General features: G+C 50.6%; 1 protein-coding gene across 1 annotated transcript in view; it reads right to left on the bottom strand.

Moving 5' to 3' along the window:
- UCK2 (uridine-cytidine kinase 2) overlaps positions 2,637-19,051 on the bottom strand; it is an 80,439-nt gene continuing 64,024 nt past the window's right edge. Inside the window, exons 4-7 of the mRNA XM_021089486.1 lie at positions 17,523-17,665; positions 10,315-10,412; positions 8,258-8,306; positions 2,637-6,510 (exon numbers count right to left, since the gene is read on the bottom strand). Coding sequence (XP_020945145.1) covers positions 6,371-6,510; positions 8,258-8,306; positions 10,315-10,412; positions 17,523-17,665 — 430 coding nt within the window. The 3' untranslated portion in view covers positions 2,637-6,370. The remainder of the gene's footprint in view (positions 6,511-8,257; positions 8,307-10,314; positions 10,413-17,522; positions 17,666-19,051) is intronic.

A 19,051-nucleotide genomic window follows, 5' to 3' on the forward strand; every position in this document is an offset into this window, starting at 1 on the left:
ATGCCCCAGCATCAGATGATGACAGAAACGAACCCCTATGGTCTCATCCTCTCAAAGTGAACTTTCCCACATCCCAGTTCTCCTTCTCCAAAACCTTTAAATCATTTAAGTACGTCCTAACTGGTTGCTTTTCATTTGCGCCTCCAAGTGGTTTGACAACACTCACTTGTCAAATGGATGCGTTCCAGCTGCAGAGCCAAAGGTGACTCAGAGTCTGCTGTGACAGAGCAGTTGGGAGGCTACACAAATCACTCAAGGGCTTCACTGGCCTGTGCCACTGTCCCTCCAATAACAAGGGAGCAGAACTGAGTTCTGAGAAGTGGGCAGAGTCCCAAGCAGAGCATCCAACTCTGTTCCACAGATAGGAGAAATGTGAGAACAATGCACAGAGGAAACTGGATCACAGCTAAACCAGCTTGCACAACCACTACCTGTGTGACACCAGGCAAGCCACTTACTCTTACTCACAATGTCTTTTGTCTGCCTGCGGGTAGTGATCAAGCTTGATAACATGCACATAAGTATTATGTAAAGACACAGCAGCCTTTTGAAGGTGGATTCCTCTTAAATCCAAGTTGCTTTGTCTTTTTGGCCACGCCTGCAGCATGCAGAAGTTCCCAGGCTAGGGACTGAACCCACACCACAACAGTGACAATGCCAGATCCTTAACCTGTTGAGCCACCAGAGAACTCCTAAATCTAAGTCCTTTTGGATCTGAACTCCTTGATGTGTTTGCATCTGTCCTTCGAACAGGTGGCTGGAAATAGCATGATGGCTCTGCACATCAGCGATGGTCATTTGGTGCCTGGGAGGTAGTGGGTGAAAAGGAGGAAAGGAAAGCTGAGAAAGGGGGTGCGGGTGCTATTAAGAACACATTTTTTGGAGTTCCTATCATGGTGCAGCAGAAACGAATCTGACTGGGAGCCATGAGGGTTGCGGGTTTGATCCCTGGCCTCAATCAGTGGGTTTAGGATCTGGCGTTGCCATGAGCTGTGGTGTAGTTTGCAGACACTGCTCAGATCCCGCATTGCTGTGGCTGTGGTATAGGCCAGTGGCTACGGCTCTGATTAGACCCCTAGGCTGGGAACCTCCATATGCCGTGGGTATGGTCCTAGAAAAGACAAAAAAAAAAAGGAACACAATTTTTCATCTGCTTTTTAGGGCCGCACTGGCGGCATATGGAAGTTCCCAGGCTAAGGGTCAAATCAGAGCTACAGCTGCTGGCCTATACCACGGCCACAGCAACAAGAGATCTAAGAAGTATCTCTAACCTACACCACAGCTCAAGGCAAGGCTGAATCCCCAAGCCACTGAGAGAAGCCAGGCATTGAACCAGTATCCTCATGGATACCAATCGGATTTGTTCCTGCTGCACCACAATGGGCACTCCCAGATTATTTTAACCATTTTAAAATCCTCAGTGGAGGGTGACCTTTAACAATGAGGAGGTAGATAGGAGTTCCCCCAGCCTGGGAACTTCCATACGCCGCAGGTGTGGCCCTAAAAAAGCAAAAAAAAAAAAAGCAAAACGAGGAGGCAGATGATGCTCTGCATTGATTGATCTGATTCATGTGTGACTATCAATTAAATAGATCCACTCAGGGTAATCACACACATATATGTGTGTGTATTCACCTTAAAATTGTTCACATTGTCATAATGTAAACTTTCCCCCACCCTCCCTCAATCAAGTTTTATTAGAATGTATATGTATGTATGACTGGGTCATTTTGCTGTACAGCAGAAATTGTCAGAACATTGTAAATCAACTATACTTTTTAATTTTTAGATAAGAATCTTAACAAAAATTTTTTTTCAAGTTCCCGTCGTGGCTCGGTGATAATGAACCTGACTAGGATCCATGAGGATGTGGGTTCAATACCTGGCCTCACTCAGTGGGTTAAGGATCTGGCACTGCCGTGAGCTGTGGTTTAGGTCTCAGACACAGCTCAGATCCCAAGTGGTCTAAATAAGCATCTACAGCTCCAATTTGACCCCTAAGCTGGGAACTTCCAAATGCTGCAGGTGTGACTCTAAAAAGACTTTTTAATTTTTTTATTATTATTATTTTTACTTTTTAGGGCCACACCCGAGGCATACGGAGGTTCCCAGGCTAGGGGTCCAATCGGAGCTGCAGCTGCCGGCTCACACCACAGCAACTCAAGATCCGAGCAGCGTCTGAGACCTACACCACACATTCACAGCAATGCCAGATCCTTAACCCACTAAGCAAGGCCAGGGTTCAAACCCACATCCTCATGGATCCTAGTTGGGTTCATTACTGCTAAGCCACGAAGGGAACTCCAATAAATAAAAATGTTTTAAATAAAGTTTTCTTTAGAAGATTCTGTTTTGGCTTTCACTGTGAAAGCTGGAGAAGGGATGGAGATGGGAGGGCAGGGGAGAAGGAGCCTGCACAAACTAGATGACCGAGGCGGGAACAGAGTCAGCTCATCCCAGGGAACGGAAGCCTCCCAGAGACCCTGACGCACATGGAGGCCAGAGGAGCAGCCGAGGATGGGAAGCTTAGCAACAGCAGTCCATGGCCTTGTCCACCCAGCCAAAGCCTGGAGGCTCTACCCTCTCATCAGCCACTCACCGTTCCTCCTGCTCAAGCACCACAAAGGCAAGAGTGGGTTCTTTTCCGCTCAGTCTTTATTTACAGCAAAGTACAGAGTATGTGGCCATTTTCATAACTGCTAACAATAAAGAGAGGGCAGTAGAAAATAAACGGGGAAAGCACAAGCATCTGAAAGAAGAAAAAAAAGCCTATGTGTTCATTTACCTACTCACCCTGTTGCTGAGGCAGGCACGCACAGCCTCTAAGGGCAACCGGGATGCTGATCGCTCACCAGCCACCTGCCCGAGGAGGGCCACAGAAGGCCCAGAGACCCAGATCAAAGAGAACTCGGCTCCAGACAGACCACACCAATGGTTTTCCCAGCCTGCTCGCCCCTTATACACTGGGATACCAAGGCTTTCCCTACCCCACCCCCAGGTGAGGATGAAGAGCAGGAGGGGCCGCAAAGTCCAGTTTGCCCTTCCCAGAAGCCCAGCCCTGGGACCCAGAACCTCCCTAGCCTGCCTCACCCATGCAGTCCTTGACAGGCAGGTGGGAGACTCCAGGGCAGAGGAAAACATCTCCCTGCAAGAGGCTACTACTTCCCTCTAGGGGTCTTGGGCCCTAGCGCAGGTCAAGGTTGCTGAATCAGGGAAGCCGCACAAGGTCAGCCAAGGAGGTGATGCACAAACCAGCAGAGCTCCAGCCCCTCCTGCAAAAGGCTTCAGCCTGATCTAGCAATTTCATCAGACTGGCAACCCACCCTGGACACAGAGACAAGGAGAGGAGGGACGCCAGCATCCTTGGCCGCTGAGCAGCCAAGACCCCAGGTTGCTGCAGAGACGGCTGGTTCTGAAGAGTGGTGAGACCTTTCCCTCCCATCCTCCCTGGCCTATTCTTCAGAGACCCATTGTCTGACCCCTACCTCTTCGAGGGCCCACTCTACACACGCCAAACCAAAGGACACCTGAGGTCACAACCCTGCCTCTTCCTTATACTCCCTCCCACCTCTCTGCTCCTCCTGGTCTCAGGCTGCCCAAAGACAAGAAACCCAAGGCCAAAAAAGTTCCATTAGCATGAAGGAATGTGGGACCAGGCCCTCCCAGTGTTTCCTCAACATGTGGCCCACGGACAACACGTGGGCAGCGGGAGAGAAGCAAGTACCCTTGGGTGGCCCTGAAGCCTAGGGACTCCCATGCACACACAACCAACACTACCCCACTCTGTTCATCCACATCGCCTCCCTGGACAGCAAAGAGCACCACCCTGATAACTCATGGCATGATTTCTGGCCTAATGATTCTACCCGATCATCCAGGGGAATCAGAGATCCAGGGGCTCTGAAAATACCAAAGTCTGGGCTTTGCCGCATAGAAAGCTCAAGTTCAGATTCTCAGTTGGTTAAATGTTGGGGTGATCGCCTTTGAGAGGCAGAACTTCCTAACCCTTCCTGGCCCCAGACATAGTGTGTCACAGAACCAGAGGAGTGGGCGGCACAGCCCAGCGAGCTCCCAGCCAGGACACCAAGAATTGGTGATGGTTCTACTGAAAGGCAGGGCAGCCCTGGAGCTGTTTCCCAGCCAGGACTAGGCTGCTCAGAGATGCTGGAGGCTTGGTCCCAACACCACAAGGAGATGAGGAAGCGGCTAAGAAAGTCAAGGCTCAGAGATGAGAAGAATCCATTTCCAAGGCAGTGGGATAGACAGCCAAGGCACTAAACGGTTTGGCACCTGGGAGCTTCAAGTAAGGTTGAGCGTGCTACCCACTGAAGGGCCGAGGCTCTCCCGGACAGGGATGGGCTTCCCCTGAGCACAGACAGGCCCCAACAAGGCAGGGGGCCCTCAGGACCTCAGGATCCTAGCCCAGGCCTGCCATCTACCCTTCATCTCAGAACTGCACAAGGCATGACTAGGAAGATTATCAACACTGCTTCTGAAACGCGCACTCCAGGACTTAGCCATCCTGCTGAGTACCAGCCTTCGGAACAGGCACCTCAGATGCCCACGCCTTGTTCCAACCAGGTGGCTGCTGCCGTCAGGGGCTCCCTGAGAGCCTGCAGCACAGTCTCCTGAATGTCTCAGGAGTGGCAAAGCCCTTTTGCGGATGAGGTTTGACTTTTTGACACAGCCCAACACAGGGTCAAATGGAGTGCAGCAAAGGGCAAGCAAACCAGATGGTGCTGAGGGACGATTCGGTGTGACTAGAACTAAAAACGTCGGATTTATCTGAAAGGCTCCAGCGGAAGCTATGGCTCCAACGTTGGCCATGGAAGCAACGGAAGGGGAAGAGTTCCCCAGAAACATTTCAGGCCGTGGCCACCACAAGGGAATAAAGGGCAGAGCCTACAAGCACGGAGATGGTCCCCGCTAAGAAGGTTCTGGCTTTTCTGCAGTAACAGGTGAGGCTTTAGGACTCTGATCATACGTCCTCCACCTCACTTGTTCTCCCCGCTTCCTCCACTCCTCCACCAGGAATCTTCAGGAATCTGTACTTCTTCTAAAGGAGGCTTCCACCAAGAGGGAGCCCTTGAGGAAGCTGGAATTCTCCACCCCAAATGCTCCCAGCCTAAGACTCCAACTTGTGAGTTTAAAATGCAAGGCCTCTTCCCTGCCCCTGGTACCCGGCAACTGCCATGTGGCAGTATGGTAAATAAACTACATCGGCACGGCTGAGATGCTGCTAGAGAGGGTCCGTGCTCTCCTCACCTCGCTGCTGACCCCCACGTCTCAGGGTGGGAAGCTACAATGCCCCACAGGGCAGAGCTCTCTCGCCACCCTGTACGGGATGGGCTAGCTGCAAAAGTCCCCATCCCAAGCCCAGGCTGCAAGTCCACTGTGTGCAGTACAAGCTGAGGGGAGGCCTGAGGACTCTCCACCAGTGACTTCCCTGGAGGCACCAGCCCCTCTGGTGACAGGCACAATTCCACGCCCGCCTTTCCCGTTCTCTTGGGAAGAACCCCATCAAAGACCTCCCCAGGAAGGAGGGAGAGGCAGCACTGGCTTTCAGAGAGACTGAGAAGCAGGTAAGGAAGGAATCATGGGGCTGCCCGAGCAGCCAGGGGTTGGGGGGCGGGGGCAAGAAGAAAACAATCCCCTAGTGGGCCTCTTCCCTGAGTTTGATATTTGAGTTGAGGTCTTGCCTAATTTCGACTTGAAAAAAAAAAAAAAGGAAGAAAGAAAAAAAGAAGCCAATAAAAAGAAAAGAGTTTCTCTCGTTGACATATCCTAAAGCTCCAGCTCCAAGAAGGTGGCATTTGTCAGGGGAGGTGACCAGAGGTTCCAAATCCACTTCCAAGGCATCCACAGGCACTCGAGGCCATGAGCTATGAGCCTCCCTCCAGCATGAGGCCTGAGCTTGCCTTGCCTGGGAAGGGACGGGCAACTCCCCCTCATGAACACTGCAGCCCCAGTCCCCAAAACACTCAAACACAGGCCCCCCTGCAGAATACTTACGGCAAACAGCTGTACAGTATTTGTACATTTACACAAAAATAGATCCTTTTATATATATATATATCATGTATTTATAACTGGTTACACGTTGGAGTCATAATTAGGCATCACCAGTAGTAGTTGGCACAGTTTGTCATTTTTAAGCTTGGGGTCAAGTTCTGCTTCATTTCGCCGCTCCAAAGTACCAAAAAAAAAAAAGAAAAAAAAGAAAAAAAAAAGGCATTTCATCTCCATGGTGTTTTCTTAAATATAGCAATGTCATAGGAAACCATATGTATAGATGAACAGTGCCTCCTGACCCTTCCCCTCCTGTTCCTTGAAGATAGGGCCGGGGGGGTCTGCAGGAGACGGGCGGGGGTCAGTGCGGCCGGCTGCTGGACTCCGAGGCCTGCCTCTTGCGCGAAGGGGTATAGCCGTTGAGATAGCCATTGGTCTGCCGTTTGGAAAGCCCCCCGTTCAGGATGTCCTGGATGTGTTGCACGATGAGGTTGATGGCCACTGTGGGACAGAGACCAGCAGAGCGTCAGGGACGCAGGGAAGGACGGGAGGGCGTGTGCAAGGCTGTGTGTCTGTTTGGGTGGAGGGCCCCCAGAAACCAGGGGTGAAGAACTGTGCCAGGAAGCTGGCCCTGCCCCTTACAGGCAAGTCACTCAACTTCCTCCAGCCCCCGTCGGGACTAACATGACCCCGGCAGGGGGGTTTTCAGAGTGAGATGGTTAAGGACACCATCAGCCCTTCATGAATGGACGTCTTATCAGGACATGATCAGGGGCGGGACTGGATGAAAGCAACTGACCCAAATTCCGTAGCCATGAGGACCAGCCTTCCTTCTGACACCATCGATCAGCTGTGAGACCCTTCCCCTGGGGACCTAACCAGTTCCCCATCCCAAGGACAGGGAACCCCACAGAAGGCCCTCTCCTCCAAAGATAAGTTGGGACTCTTTTTCCTTAGCCTTAGAAATAAATCATACACCTCCAGCAAATAAGCGATGTTAACATCACCAAAAACGGGATAAACACCAAGTGCTTTGTGAGGTGATGCTCCAAGAATATGCCTCACCCGTGATATTCTTTAGGTTGCATAAGCTGAAGCCAATCACAAGGCCACCAAGGCAAAACCCAAGCTGTGACACCTGTTCTACAAAACAACAGGCCTGTACTCCTCAAAACTGTTGGTGTCGGGAGTTCCCATCATGGCTCAGCGGAAACGAATCCGACTAATATCCATGAGGATGTGGGCTGGAACCCTGGCCTCATTTAGTGGGTTGGGGATCTGGCATTGCCATGAGCTGCAGTGTAGGTCTCAGATGTGGCTCAGATCCTATGTTGCTGTGGCTGTGCTGGCAGCTTCAGCTCTGATTCGACCCCTAGCCTGGGAACCTCCATATGCTGAGGGTTTGGCCCTAAAAAGCAAAAAAAAATGTTGGTGTCATTCAAAACAAAGAAAGGCTACGAGGTTAACGAACCCAACCAGGATCCATGAGGACGCGGGTTCAATCCCTGGCCTCACTCAGTGAGTTAAGGATCTGGCGTTGCCGTGAGCTGTGATGTAGGTGGCAGATGCTGCTCGGATCCCACATTGCTGTGGCTGTGGTGTAGGCCAGCAGCTGCAGCTCCAATTCGACCCCTAGCCTGAGAATCTCCATATGTTGAGGGTTCGCCCCGCCACACACACACCCTGCCCCCCCACCCCGCAAAAAAAGAAAGGCTGTGGAAAATTAAAGGAGATGAAGTCAATAGTAAGTTCCCTTGGGGTGCTGAGTGCACTATGAATGAAAACAGCCTTGTCTTGAAGAAATACACAGTGCAGTTTTCATTGCTGTGACGAATTCCCAAATGGCTCGGTCGAAAGTCAAAAAAACAAACTTTCTCAACAGAGGAAAATGAAAATAAATTATAAAGAGAACCAGAAAACAGGGTCTTCTTACAATTTCAATACTGTGCTTCCTGATGCCTAAACCCAGAAATATCCTTACTTTCTAGACAGGTCAAAGCTAAGACATAAATGCACCAGTGGCAAAAATGAGCTCCATTTAGGAAGGGCGATCTTGACGGCAGATCACTGTAAATTAGATTAAGAAGGAAACCTGAGATTCGAGGTACCCAAAGGTCAGCACTGGGAACGATGTGAAGGTTGTCTACTGCCCCTTGCTGCTAGAGAAGCACAAGGTCACGTCTGTCCTTTTATAACTGACCAGGGATAGAGGTTACATCCCACAGAAGGACACCCCATGGGGACTCACCTAGATTATCTGCGCCTCTGGGAATTATCACATCAGCGTATTTCTTTGTCTGTGGAGAAAGATATTTACAGTGCATTACAATACATCCAAGAGAGAAGCTGGCCCAAGGCCCTTTTCCAAAGGAACATGGGGCGAGGACTAGCCTTCTCCTATCAGTCTCAGAGGTCAGCAGCTTGGGCTTCACACCTACTACACTTTATCTGCTTTATCTAAATTATAATAAATAAGCTTTTTCTGGAGTTATCACTTTCACATTTAGCATTGTTTCAGTTTACAATCTGCACAGAGAACATGGTCTTTGAAACCAAATGTAGAACTGCCTGTTCACCACTAGGAAAAGTATCCATTTGTGAAACTCAGAAGGGGAGCAGTTCACCTTGGACTTCTACACACAGCTTATTGAGCACAAGGGTGAACCCAGAAAAAGCAATCCCCACTAATGGATGACCATTTTCACTGGCTCTGTTATGACATTATTCTTTAAAAAAAAAAAAAAAAAAAAAAGCCCACAGACATTTCTTTTAAATTTCCTGAGATTTTTGTGGATCATTTTACAAATAAACAATGCCTTACGACATGGGCCTCTAACTCTGTGCAGCAACTGTTGAATTGCAATTGAGTGGGGTTCCAGACCCAACCTGAACTAGGCAGTCAATTTAACAGGTCCAAGCTCCTGGCTTACACAGGAATGAGCTTCTCTTCCCTGAGCAGAGTGGCCAGACAGTGGGAACTGGTAGAAACCACCTACAAAATCCTTATGCAAAATTCTGAGTTCCATTACAGCTCAGTTAACCAGCAGGAAAATGGCAGTCAACCCTACGTCCAATAATAAGTTTCCTTTGTACTCTTATGATTGAATTAAAATGAGCTGGTCCTCAGGTAGACAGACAGACAGATGGATAGAATTTCACAGCTCCATAGCCCCTCTTGCCCTCTTCCCTGAAACCTAATCCCGTAACCCAGTCCCCTCCAGGGGAATGAACAGGGCATCCGGGTTACTCAGGCTGACTCACAAAGTCCACCTGCTCCTGAGCTGAAACAAAAAGGCAAGTCTGGGTTGACGCAAAGCCTACTAACAGGCTTAAAGGAACAAAGACAGTCTAGGATCACATTTTTCCAGGAGAGGAGAAAGAAAAGAGTTAATTATTCAGAGAAGCGGAGAAGTTCCCACAGCTCGTCAATCGCCACACGGATGCCTGTCTCTCTAAAGCGATCACCCCCCCACCTCAGAACTTAATTTCTAAGTCCTTGGGGAGTTAGACTGTGATCCAGCCAACCTGGAGAAGATGTGGCAGAGGGCTAGGGGGTCTCCTGAGTTAAATACTTCTTCCAAAGCTGGGCTCTGTCCCACATCTTCCTCTCCTACACCCCACCACCGCGGCCACACCTCTTGTCCTGGGAGGCCCTCCCTCGGCACTGACCTGTTTTCCTCAGGAAGCTGGGGTGCCTCCTAGGCTAAGGGCTGCTTGGCTCAATCCCGCCCCTCCTTCTCTGAGAGCCACCTCGCTAGAGAGCTCCCCGGTTGCCTCGGGGAGGGCCCAGGCTGGGGCAGAGGAATGGAAGCCTGTGTTCCAACACGGCACACCTCCCATATGGGGACCTCCACGGGGGCCAATGGCAAGCTCGAAACAGGGTGCAGAGATGGTGGCAGAAGGGATTCAGAAGGAACACCCTGTAGCTGCAGACTCCCTGCACCGCCACCCTAACTGCAGACCTTCTGAAGATCCAAATGGCCGAGTCTGTTCTTAAATAAGACACACCCTCCATAAAGGGTCTCACGCCGTGAGCCCACCAAGCAAGACGTGTACAGCTTGTTGGAATCAGACAGCAGGATCCTGAAGGGCTACCCCGAGAAAAAGAGTGGTAGGTCAGTGCTCCTGGAGAACACACTGGCAGGACACCCAAGGCTGCCCTTTCTTGGGATGTGAGGACAGAGGAGCAGTCAGAGCGAGGAGGGAGGGAGATTCCAGCTGGGCAGCTCCACTTATATACCTTTATTTGTATGCTTAAAATTGTAAAGTCTAAATTCAATGAAAAAAAACAGGAACACAACTCACGGGCAAGCAGAATTCCTCAAAGGCAGGCTTGACGAACGTAATGTACTGAGATAAAATCTGCTCAAGGTCCCTCCCTCTTTCGCTGATGTCCCTTAATACTAGAAGAGAAGGAAAAACAAGAATCAAGAAAACAGTGCCTGAGTCAACACATGTCCGCCCTTCACGAGGCTCCACACTGACGCTCCATGATTCACAAGCTGGACTCCTGAGAGACTTGACCAAGAGCCGGTCGGCAGCAGCTTTGGGAAAAACAAGTGGCCTTTCCCCGTCTTGCTACAGTGAGATTCAGCTATGACAAAATGTTCTCCAAAGCAAAAGGTTGTCCAGGCAAGGCCAAGAGTCTTCTGGTTTCAAGCAACATTTGACCCAAATAAAACTTCATTGTGAACAACACCAGCAAAAATAAGTAAATAAAATAAAATAAAACAAAATGAAAGGCAGGACAGTCCTGGAAAGCTCAGAACAGAAAGGAGACTGGGCCCAGAAAGACGGTGGGGCTTCCTGGCAAAGAAGGCATGTTGTCAGGAGACTCCTTTACCAGGAGATTTCTGCTTTGCCCACCTTGACCCTGTCTCCTTGTACTTAGCTGTGTTCAAGCCAGAGACTTTCTGCTGATGTGCCACCTTTTCCTGCCAGGCTCCCACCCACATTCAAGCCCCTATGGGGGCTGGAAGGTAGACAGAGGGATCCGGCTGTGGTCCATCATTCCTGTCCACCTCAAGCACAGAGGTTTGCAAAGAGAACACCACTCAGGGAAAGATGAGAAAACCATGGTATAAGACAGACACTGGGCCAGAGCTGTGAAGGAGCCCAGATGGACCCAAACTCACCCTCCTCTACAGTCTTCCTCCTGGGGGGTGTTCTTCAGGGACTTACATCAAACACTGCTTGGGGGAGGGGGGGACCCACATCTGCGGCATAAAGAAGTTCCTGGGGCCAGAGATCAAATCCAAGCTGCAGCCACGACCTATACCATAGCTCACAGCAGTGCTGGGTCCTGGACCCACCGAGCGAGGCCAGGGATCAAACCCACATTCTCAGGGATACTAGCTGGATTCGTTTCCACTGCACCACAATAGGAACTCCAACACCAGATCCTTAACTCACTGTGCTGGGCCAGGAATCAAAACTGCGGCCGCTACAAAGACAATGCCAGATCCTTAACCCACAGCACCACAGTGGGAACTCCCATCAAGCACTGCTTTTAATAGGACCTTTTGTCAAAAATGGAAAAGGATCTGGAGTCCTGATTTGGCCACTGTTTACTAACTTTCCTGGGACTGAGTTTCCCCCAAACTCAGCAGTGAGTTTGACTTCTCCAATCAAAACAGCTCCTCCCTACAAATGTTTTTCACTCTTGGCTGTTAAATCTTTCCCTCCCACTCCCAGAGGGTATCAAATCCATCTACAATCACTTATGATGGCCCCTCTGCTCCTGTGTATCATTTCTCAGGTAAAAGTTTCCGTGTGGGATGCAATTTGCTGTAAACAAACATAGGGAATACTTATGAGTGATTTCTGGAAAGCCACGTCTAAATAGCCCTGTGTTTGCATACAGGCACGCACAGAGGAACGCATGCACGTGGGCAGGGGCAGGAAAGAGGAAGAGTCTGCGGTTAGGATCCAAGCCAGCGTGAAGCCTGTAAGAGCAGATGGTTGGAAAACTGTCAGGAAGACCCCGCTGCCGAGAGAGAGCTGGCTAATACAATGCCGCCGCCGCCAGACTTCTCAACCAGCTCCTCAATTCATAGGGAGTTTTTCCCCCGTGAGCCCTGGCAATAAAGTGGTTGGTCCCTAATTCGTCAGGATTTGCCTCAAACCCTGCCGGCTGTGCACACAGGCCAGCCAGGAAATGGTCTTCTCGGGCATTTGGACACGGGGCCCTGCTGCTGCGGCCGCCGCTGTCTGCCAGGGATGCTCGGCCAAGGAGGAGCCCTGAGAGCTGCCACGTGGCTCAACCCAACAAGCCTCGGAGCGTGGGCACGCGGGCCAACAAGCTCAGCTCGCCAAAACACACAGTCCATGTAGCCTCCAGCTCTTCACACATTTCCAGATAAAGTCCAAAGAAAAAAGGAAGCCAGACCAAAAGGGTATCAGAGCTGGGGAAAAAGCAAACAAGCGCCTGTGCGCGCAGGCAGCTTTGACTCAAAAGCCCTGCAAAAAAAGCCTGGTGCCAGGTTCGTTTCACATATCTCACACACCTGCTGGCAGCTTCAGGATCATGGGACCCTCCGCCCTTCCCCCAGGGGACACACACACACACACACACACACACACACACACACACACATCTTTTGCACAGCTCTGCCACTACCCTCAGCCCAGGCCTGCAGCTCTCCTGTGCCTTGCAGATCCAAGTCACCTGTCACATGTCACATCACAGAAGCGGGGAACAGGCCAGGGAGAAAGCAGGTAGAGCAGGTAAGTCACACCTGCGTCTGCTCTGAAACCCAAAGCCCCTTCTGGCCCCACCATCTAGAGTGACCGGGGTAAAAAGGACCCGATTTGAATCCTGACCCCATTACCTACTACCTCTGTGGCCTAAGACAATTTACTTAACCTCTTTCAATCTCATTTTCCTTAACTGTAAAGCAGAGACCATAAGAGCAAGTTTCTCACAAAGCTGCCACTCAGGAAGACAGAGATTTACACAAAACTCTTCAGCACTGTGGCTGGCACAGGGTGTGTTCAATAAAGCCGATTTTTTAGAACAGACCATTAGAAAGGAGGACAGGAACTGTGAACTCAGGTGAGCAGGCTGGACCTAGGTAGTGGGGGGAGGGGAAGAGTCTGACAGGGCAGCTGGGAAGGTAGGGGTGGGGCAGGGTGGGGAGGGACAAACAGGGACGACAGGGAGGAGGCATCCTGCAGCTTCTACCCTGGAAAAGGAGCCGGAAAGTGAGTCAGAATGTTGCCCAGAAATTAGGAACACGCAAAACCAGAAGACATTGCCCGCCTCGGCTCCCAAGAGCCTTCCAGCAAGATATCACCTTAAACAGATCAGGACCCCTCCCTGAGCCAAGGACAACTCGGGGCCAGCCAGTTCACTGCACTGAAATATCCTCCTGCTCAGAGTCAGGAAACAGGGCCAGCCAACGGCTGAGTCAGAACAAGGTCTTGGCACAAACCGGAAACTCCAGGGACGCAAAATCGGCTCCCTCATCATCACCCTGACCCCTGGCTGGGCCAGGACAGGCGCTCTCAGAGGGCCTTGTGGGGGTAAAGGTCAGGGGCCTTCAGGTCTACCCTTCCCTGCCCGGCTGCCACTCAGCCCTTCCAACAAAACAGCTAGTGCTGCTTCTGGCAGCCAAAGCCAAGAACCAAATGTAGGAGGACCCAGAATAAATGCAATTCCTCAGCGGTTGGCAATTCACTTTAAAAGTTACTTGAGGAGGGAGTTCCCTTCGTGGTTCAGTGGTTAACGAACTGGACTAGGAACCATGAGGATGCAGGTTCGATCCCTTACCTCGCTCAGTGGGTTAAGGATCCGGCACTGCCGTGAGCTGTGGTGTAGGTCTCAGATTTGGCTCAGATTCTGCATTGCTGTGGCTATGGCGTAGGCCAGTGGCTATAGCTCCAAATCGGTCCCTAGCCTAGGAACCTCCATATGTCGCAAGTACAGCCCTAAAATAGCAAAAAAAAAGAAAAAAAAAAAATTACTTGAGGAGGAGTTCCTGTTGTGGCTCAGCAGTAATGAACCCAACTAGTATCCATGAGGACACAGGTTCGATTCCTGGTCCGGCTCAGTGGGTTAAGGATCTGGTACTGCCATGAACTGCGGTATAGGTCACAGATGCGGCTCGGATCCCTTGTTGCTGTGGCTGGCAGCTGCATCTCTGATTCGACCTCTAGCCTGGGAACTTCCATATGCTTTTTACAGCCCCAAAAAGTGAAAAAAATAAAATAAAATAAAAAATAAAGTTACTTGAGGAGATGTGTTACTCTAGTACAAGAGCGGACTGACTATGTCAGGATCCCACTGCAGCCCTAATTCCACATGAACCAGGCACAGAGAGCCATGGTGGGCAAGAGGCCAGGGGTCAGCAGTCCCAGGGCCCCCGTTTCAGATCTTCTCTGTCCCTGAGTTCAAGGGTGGGTTAAATCCACACAAAGGGAAGGCAAAGGCAAGCTCTGCTGGAAGGAAATCAGTTCCCTAGAGAAGGAGGTGAGTCTTTCCAAGGTTATTCCAAGGCTATGAGACTCGATACAGACCTCCCTCCAACAGGAGGGTCAATTTGGAATGTGAGGGTCACATGCCCAGGCAGGCATGACACACAGTCAAACCATGGCACCCACTCAAGTCTCCAGGAATGCTCTATGGCCCACAGATCCTGACCAGCCCTCCCTCCCTCTCCTGTGCCATGCCCCCTCCTACCCCACAAAGCACATGCCAGGCATGTTTTTTGTCCCACGTGGACAGAAAATGAATTTGTAGAAACAGCACATGGAAAAGTCCCACAGGTCCACTAGGCGAGTGACTCAGCAGTGGGTGACACATCCTGCCCCAGGGTGGCGGGGGTGGGGTGGGGGGGTGAGGGGAACAGTGGGGAAGGTGGGGTGCAGAACTGACCTAGGAAACCCCCCAAGAGGGCCACCATCACCTCACGTCTCCCTCACCCTACACAAGGATCCCAGTACAAGAAAGGGAAGGAGAATTTTCTGTTTAATCTACCCTATGATGATCTGTTTCAATCAGAGTCCAAGACTCATTTGCTTTCCAAGGATGTCGCCACTACCCAGAATGTGGTTCTGATTTCCTGTGTTCTCCCTCCTCCCTCAAGGATAATTCTACCCCCTGGGGATCTAGTACCAGCTGCTGGACCAATGATGGCATCAGCCCAGGTCATCACCAGCTTCCGAGGACGTGACTGCTCAGAGGTTCTGACAAGTCCTGACAAGTTCTGTTAAGGAAGAGAGAACATCCTCCACCACCTTGGGTGAAGCAGGTGTCATTTACACACTGAGGCCACCACCAGGCATTTTACCTGCATCACCTCCAATCATCACAACTAACCCAGCAGTGCTAACTCACCACTGTAAGATGTACCTGCATCACCTCCAATCCACGCAACTATGCCAGGACTACTAACTAATCGTTAGATGATCAATCAAGAGGAAAATAAAGTACAAAGAGGTTAAAACACAATCTACTGGGATTTAAACCAGGTGAAACCAGGATTTAAATAAAGTCCAGATCATCTGACTCCAATTTTTCCCCCAGTGATGCTCCCAAATTTGGTAAGCTAATAGGCCATCCTAGCAGATCAATCATAGTAGGACCTGGCTTTGTGGATTTAGGTGATAAGCCAGGCCCGGAGATGGGAGCAGATGTTTAAGGGAATGTCAAACCCAAGCCTCAAATATTCATCCCAAAAGTCTCCTGCAACTCCAACCTGGCCCATGTCATAACCCTAAAAGTCAGGCCTGTCTCCTTCATGTTACACATTTTTAAAGCCCCAGGCCTAGGAGGTCACAAGAACCACCAAACTCACAAAGCTAGTGGGAGGCTCAGGCTAGGACTTGGGATTCCCCTTTTAAGCATCAGATTACCACCCCCCCCAACACCATCTTAGAGGGGATGGACAGCTCTCCTGACTTAACAGATAGAGCATGGATCCTATCACCTCTTGGGAGGGCAAAACCCAGGGGCTCATTTTTGTAGATTTCTGTGGTTCTGCCGACAGCTCTAAGACAAGGGTACTAAATTGGATAAGCCTCAAATTTGTGTCATGCACAGAAAAGAGAAAACTTCATGACTTTGAAGTTGGAAGGCTCTGGTGCTTATGACATTCGGGTCTGGGAATGGTTCCCTCTGTGAGTGGAAGTTCACCCTGTGTCCTGTGTCCCTCCTCTTTTGCAGGACAGGAACTCGAAGCCCACCTTTCATCCCTCTCTTCAGTCACCCCCATCCCACTGCCTTGGCCGGACCCTCTGGGTCCTAGCTCTGCTGGGCCCTCTCCCGTCTCTCCCCAGCTCTCCACTCCTCCCACATCACCCACCGATGACTGCCCTTCCTCTGGTCCAGAACAGTTCCAACAGGCCACAGTGTCTGTATTTGCCAAGAAAACCTTTTGGGGTTGCCTCTGTTGTCACCCCACCGCAGCCAAGTCCAGACCTTGCTTCCCCCAGGAGGCCTCCTGATCTCTAGTGTTGAGGCAGAATACTAACTCAGGCAGTCAGTGTAGGAGCATGGGCTTTGGTGCATTCTTTGATATGGCCATTGATTAACATTTTTGACTTAAGGGCTCCCGGGAGTCACATCCCCACAAGCCTTGTTTACTACAGGGAGTAAACAGATGGACATTAATCCCTAATCCCCTGTGACTCAGTTTATATGAAGAAAAGGGCAAAGAAACTATGAGACTTACGGGACATTTCCACCCCTAGGACCCTATTGGACAAGGACTAATACAGGTAATTGAACAAGGCCAATGGGAGAAAACCACATCTTTCGGTACCCCCCCATCTTTAAGGAATAAAAACCCCTATAGGACAATAGAAAAATGGAGGCGCTTCTCCCCACTCCCAGCAGTCCTGGGAGCTATTTGCTTTCCTTTAATAAAGATTTTGCTTGCTTGCTGCCTGTGTGTTCGCAGAGTTCACTCTTCGACTTCCATGAACAAGAACCCAGATTCTGGTACCACTGTGTCCCACAAAACTGAATTCACAGGCTCAGCTCCCTGACCAATGAGCAGTTGTGGCACATACGCTGAAGTCAGACCTGCAGAAGGAACAAGTGACTGCTCTGGAGCTCACTGGACAGCGTACCAAAACCTCCAGAGGCTTCTGGAAAGCCAAGGGTGAGAAAAGCAGGCTGGTGGGACCAGCTGCCCAGAGCTGCAGGCACAGGGTGTCCCAGCCCCCAGGGTAGCCTACAGTGACTTCCCACCTTGCCATCTTGATTGGGATGCCTGTGGGAAAATCATATAAGCAACTGAGCATTTAACCAAACTTTTCCCCAGCAGCACCAGGACGTAAACTTATTTCATCTCTGTGACCTCACAGGCCTTTCGTTATCCAAAACAGTAAGTGACTAATCCCTTCTCAAATGTCACCAAGTGTCTGGACAGCAGGACATCCTGGGGCTGGACTGACTCAGCTGGGCTAGGCCACAAAGCTGCCTCGGGGAAAGCATGGGCTCCAGACTCAGGGAGGGTTAGGGCCCGTCACAGGCCACCACCGGGCCACTGGACGCTTTCAGAACGCACCTCTGCGGGAGAGCCGGGTGTCTGCATCTGTGTCCACGAAGAGCTTCATCTGGAACAGGTCTCGCACCTCCTGGGAGTAGAAGGCCAGGATCCCTTCGAAGAGCACCACGTCTGCGGGGTAGACGGTAACCGTCTCCTCCTTCCTGTAAACCACAGGACAGATGATGGGCCAGGCCAGTGGGGTGGGTGGGAGGAGGGGAAGAGGAACCCTGAGCAGCTGTCTGGGAGTCTGGGGCTCTCAGACTCAAAGCAGGGCTGAAAGTTTAGCTAACACAGCCTACAAGAGCCCCTGGACCACCGCTGAAGGCTCAGGGCCAGGACGGCTGGGGCAAAGATCTCCTGTGACCAGTTCTTCTGAGCTTCTGCTATGAGCAGGAATAGAAGGCAGACATCCTTCTCCTTGGAATAAAAAACCTGCTGTTGAATGAATAGACAAGACTGATAAAAGCAGATGTGATCTTTTTTTCTTTTTTTTTTTTTTCCCTACGAAGGCGTCTCCAGGAATGCGCTCATGCCTGGCATTTACAGAACCTAATACTCTGAGCTCTCAAAAACAGAAGCTGGGTTTTCTTCCAATAACCCCACCCCTCCCCCGAGTGCTGAGGCAAGTGGGAGGAAGAAGGACAGGGCAGAGGGAGGGATGGGGGAAGAAAGCTTCAGATAAGAGGAGGGAAAGGGGATCTAGGTGGAAGGAAAGACTTCCAGTCCTGCCTGATCTGGCTCTGCCCCATTCCAACAAGTGTGGGACACGAATTGCCTCACCCATTACCCACAGGGCTGGGAGTAAAACCAAACAGCCTGCTGGGGCCCGGCTCTTCCCAACCTCAAGCCTCACTACATTCTTATCCTTTGCTTCGGTCCCCAAGCCACCTTGACCTTCACCTACTGCCTCTTCCACAAGACTCACTGAAAGGGAAGTAATGACATCACTGTGAGATTTACTCCTCAGCCCGAATGGCAGACCAGTAAAGGTGTGCGAATTAAACCAAACCATTCATTGAAAAGTTCCTTAAGTAGTTCCCGCTGTGGCGAGGCAGGTTAAGGATCTGGCATTGTCTCTGTGGCAGCATCAGTTTGACCCTTGGGTTTAAAGAGCAATCCTGTGTTGCCGCAGCTGTGGCGTAGGTCTCACAGCTGCAGCTCGTATTGGATCCCTGGCCCGGGAACATCCATAATCTTTGGATATGGCCAAAAAAAAAAAAAAATCCTTAAGATGATAGGTTTTATCTGTGCAAACACAGGGAAGTCAGCTGCAGCTGCCCACTAAGAAGGAACTTCCTTTCCATAAACATGCTTTGATTCTTTATTAGCTCAGTCCCTTGAGTTCCTGCCTAAATTCTAAGACAACACTGTTGGAACAACCACCAAGGTGGCAGAATAGGGAGCAATTAGGAGACTCTGGGAGGGCGGTGTAACTCTGGATGCACAGAGAATCATCTGGGGAGCCTTTAAAAAATATTTATACCTGGACCCTACTCCCGGGGGACTCTGATTTCATTAGTCTGGGGTGGAGCTAGAGCACTGACATT

This window comes from Sus scrofa, chromosome 4, assembly GCF_000003025.6.
Source record: "Sus scrofa isolate TJ Tabasco breed Duroc chromosome 4, Sscrofa11.1, whole genome shotgun sequence".
In the NCBI taxonomy this organism is placed as follows: domain Eukaryota; kingdom Metazoa; phylum Chordata; class Mammalia; order Artiodactyla; family Suidae; genus Sus; species Sus scrofa.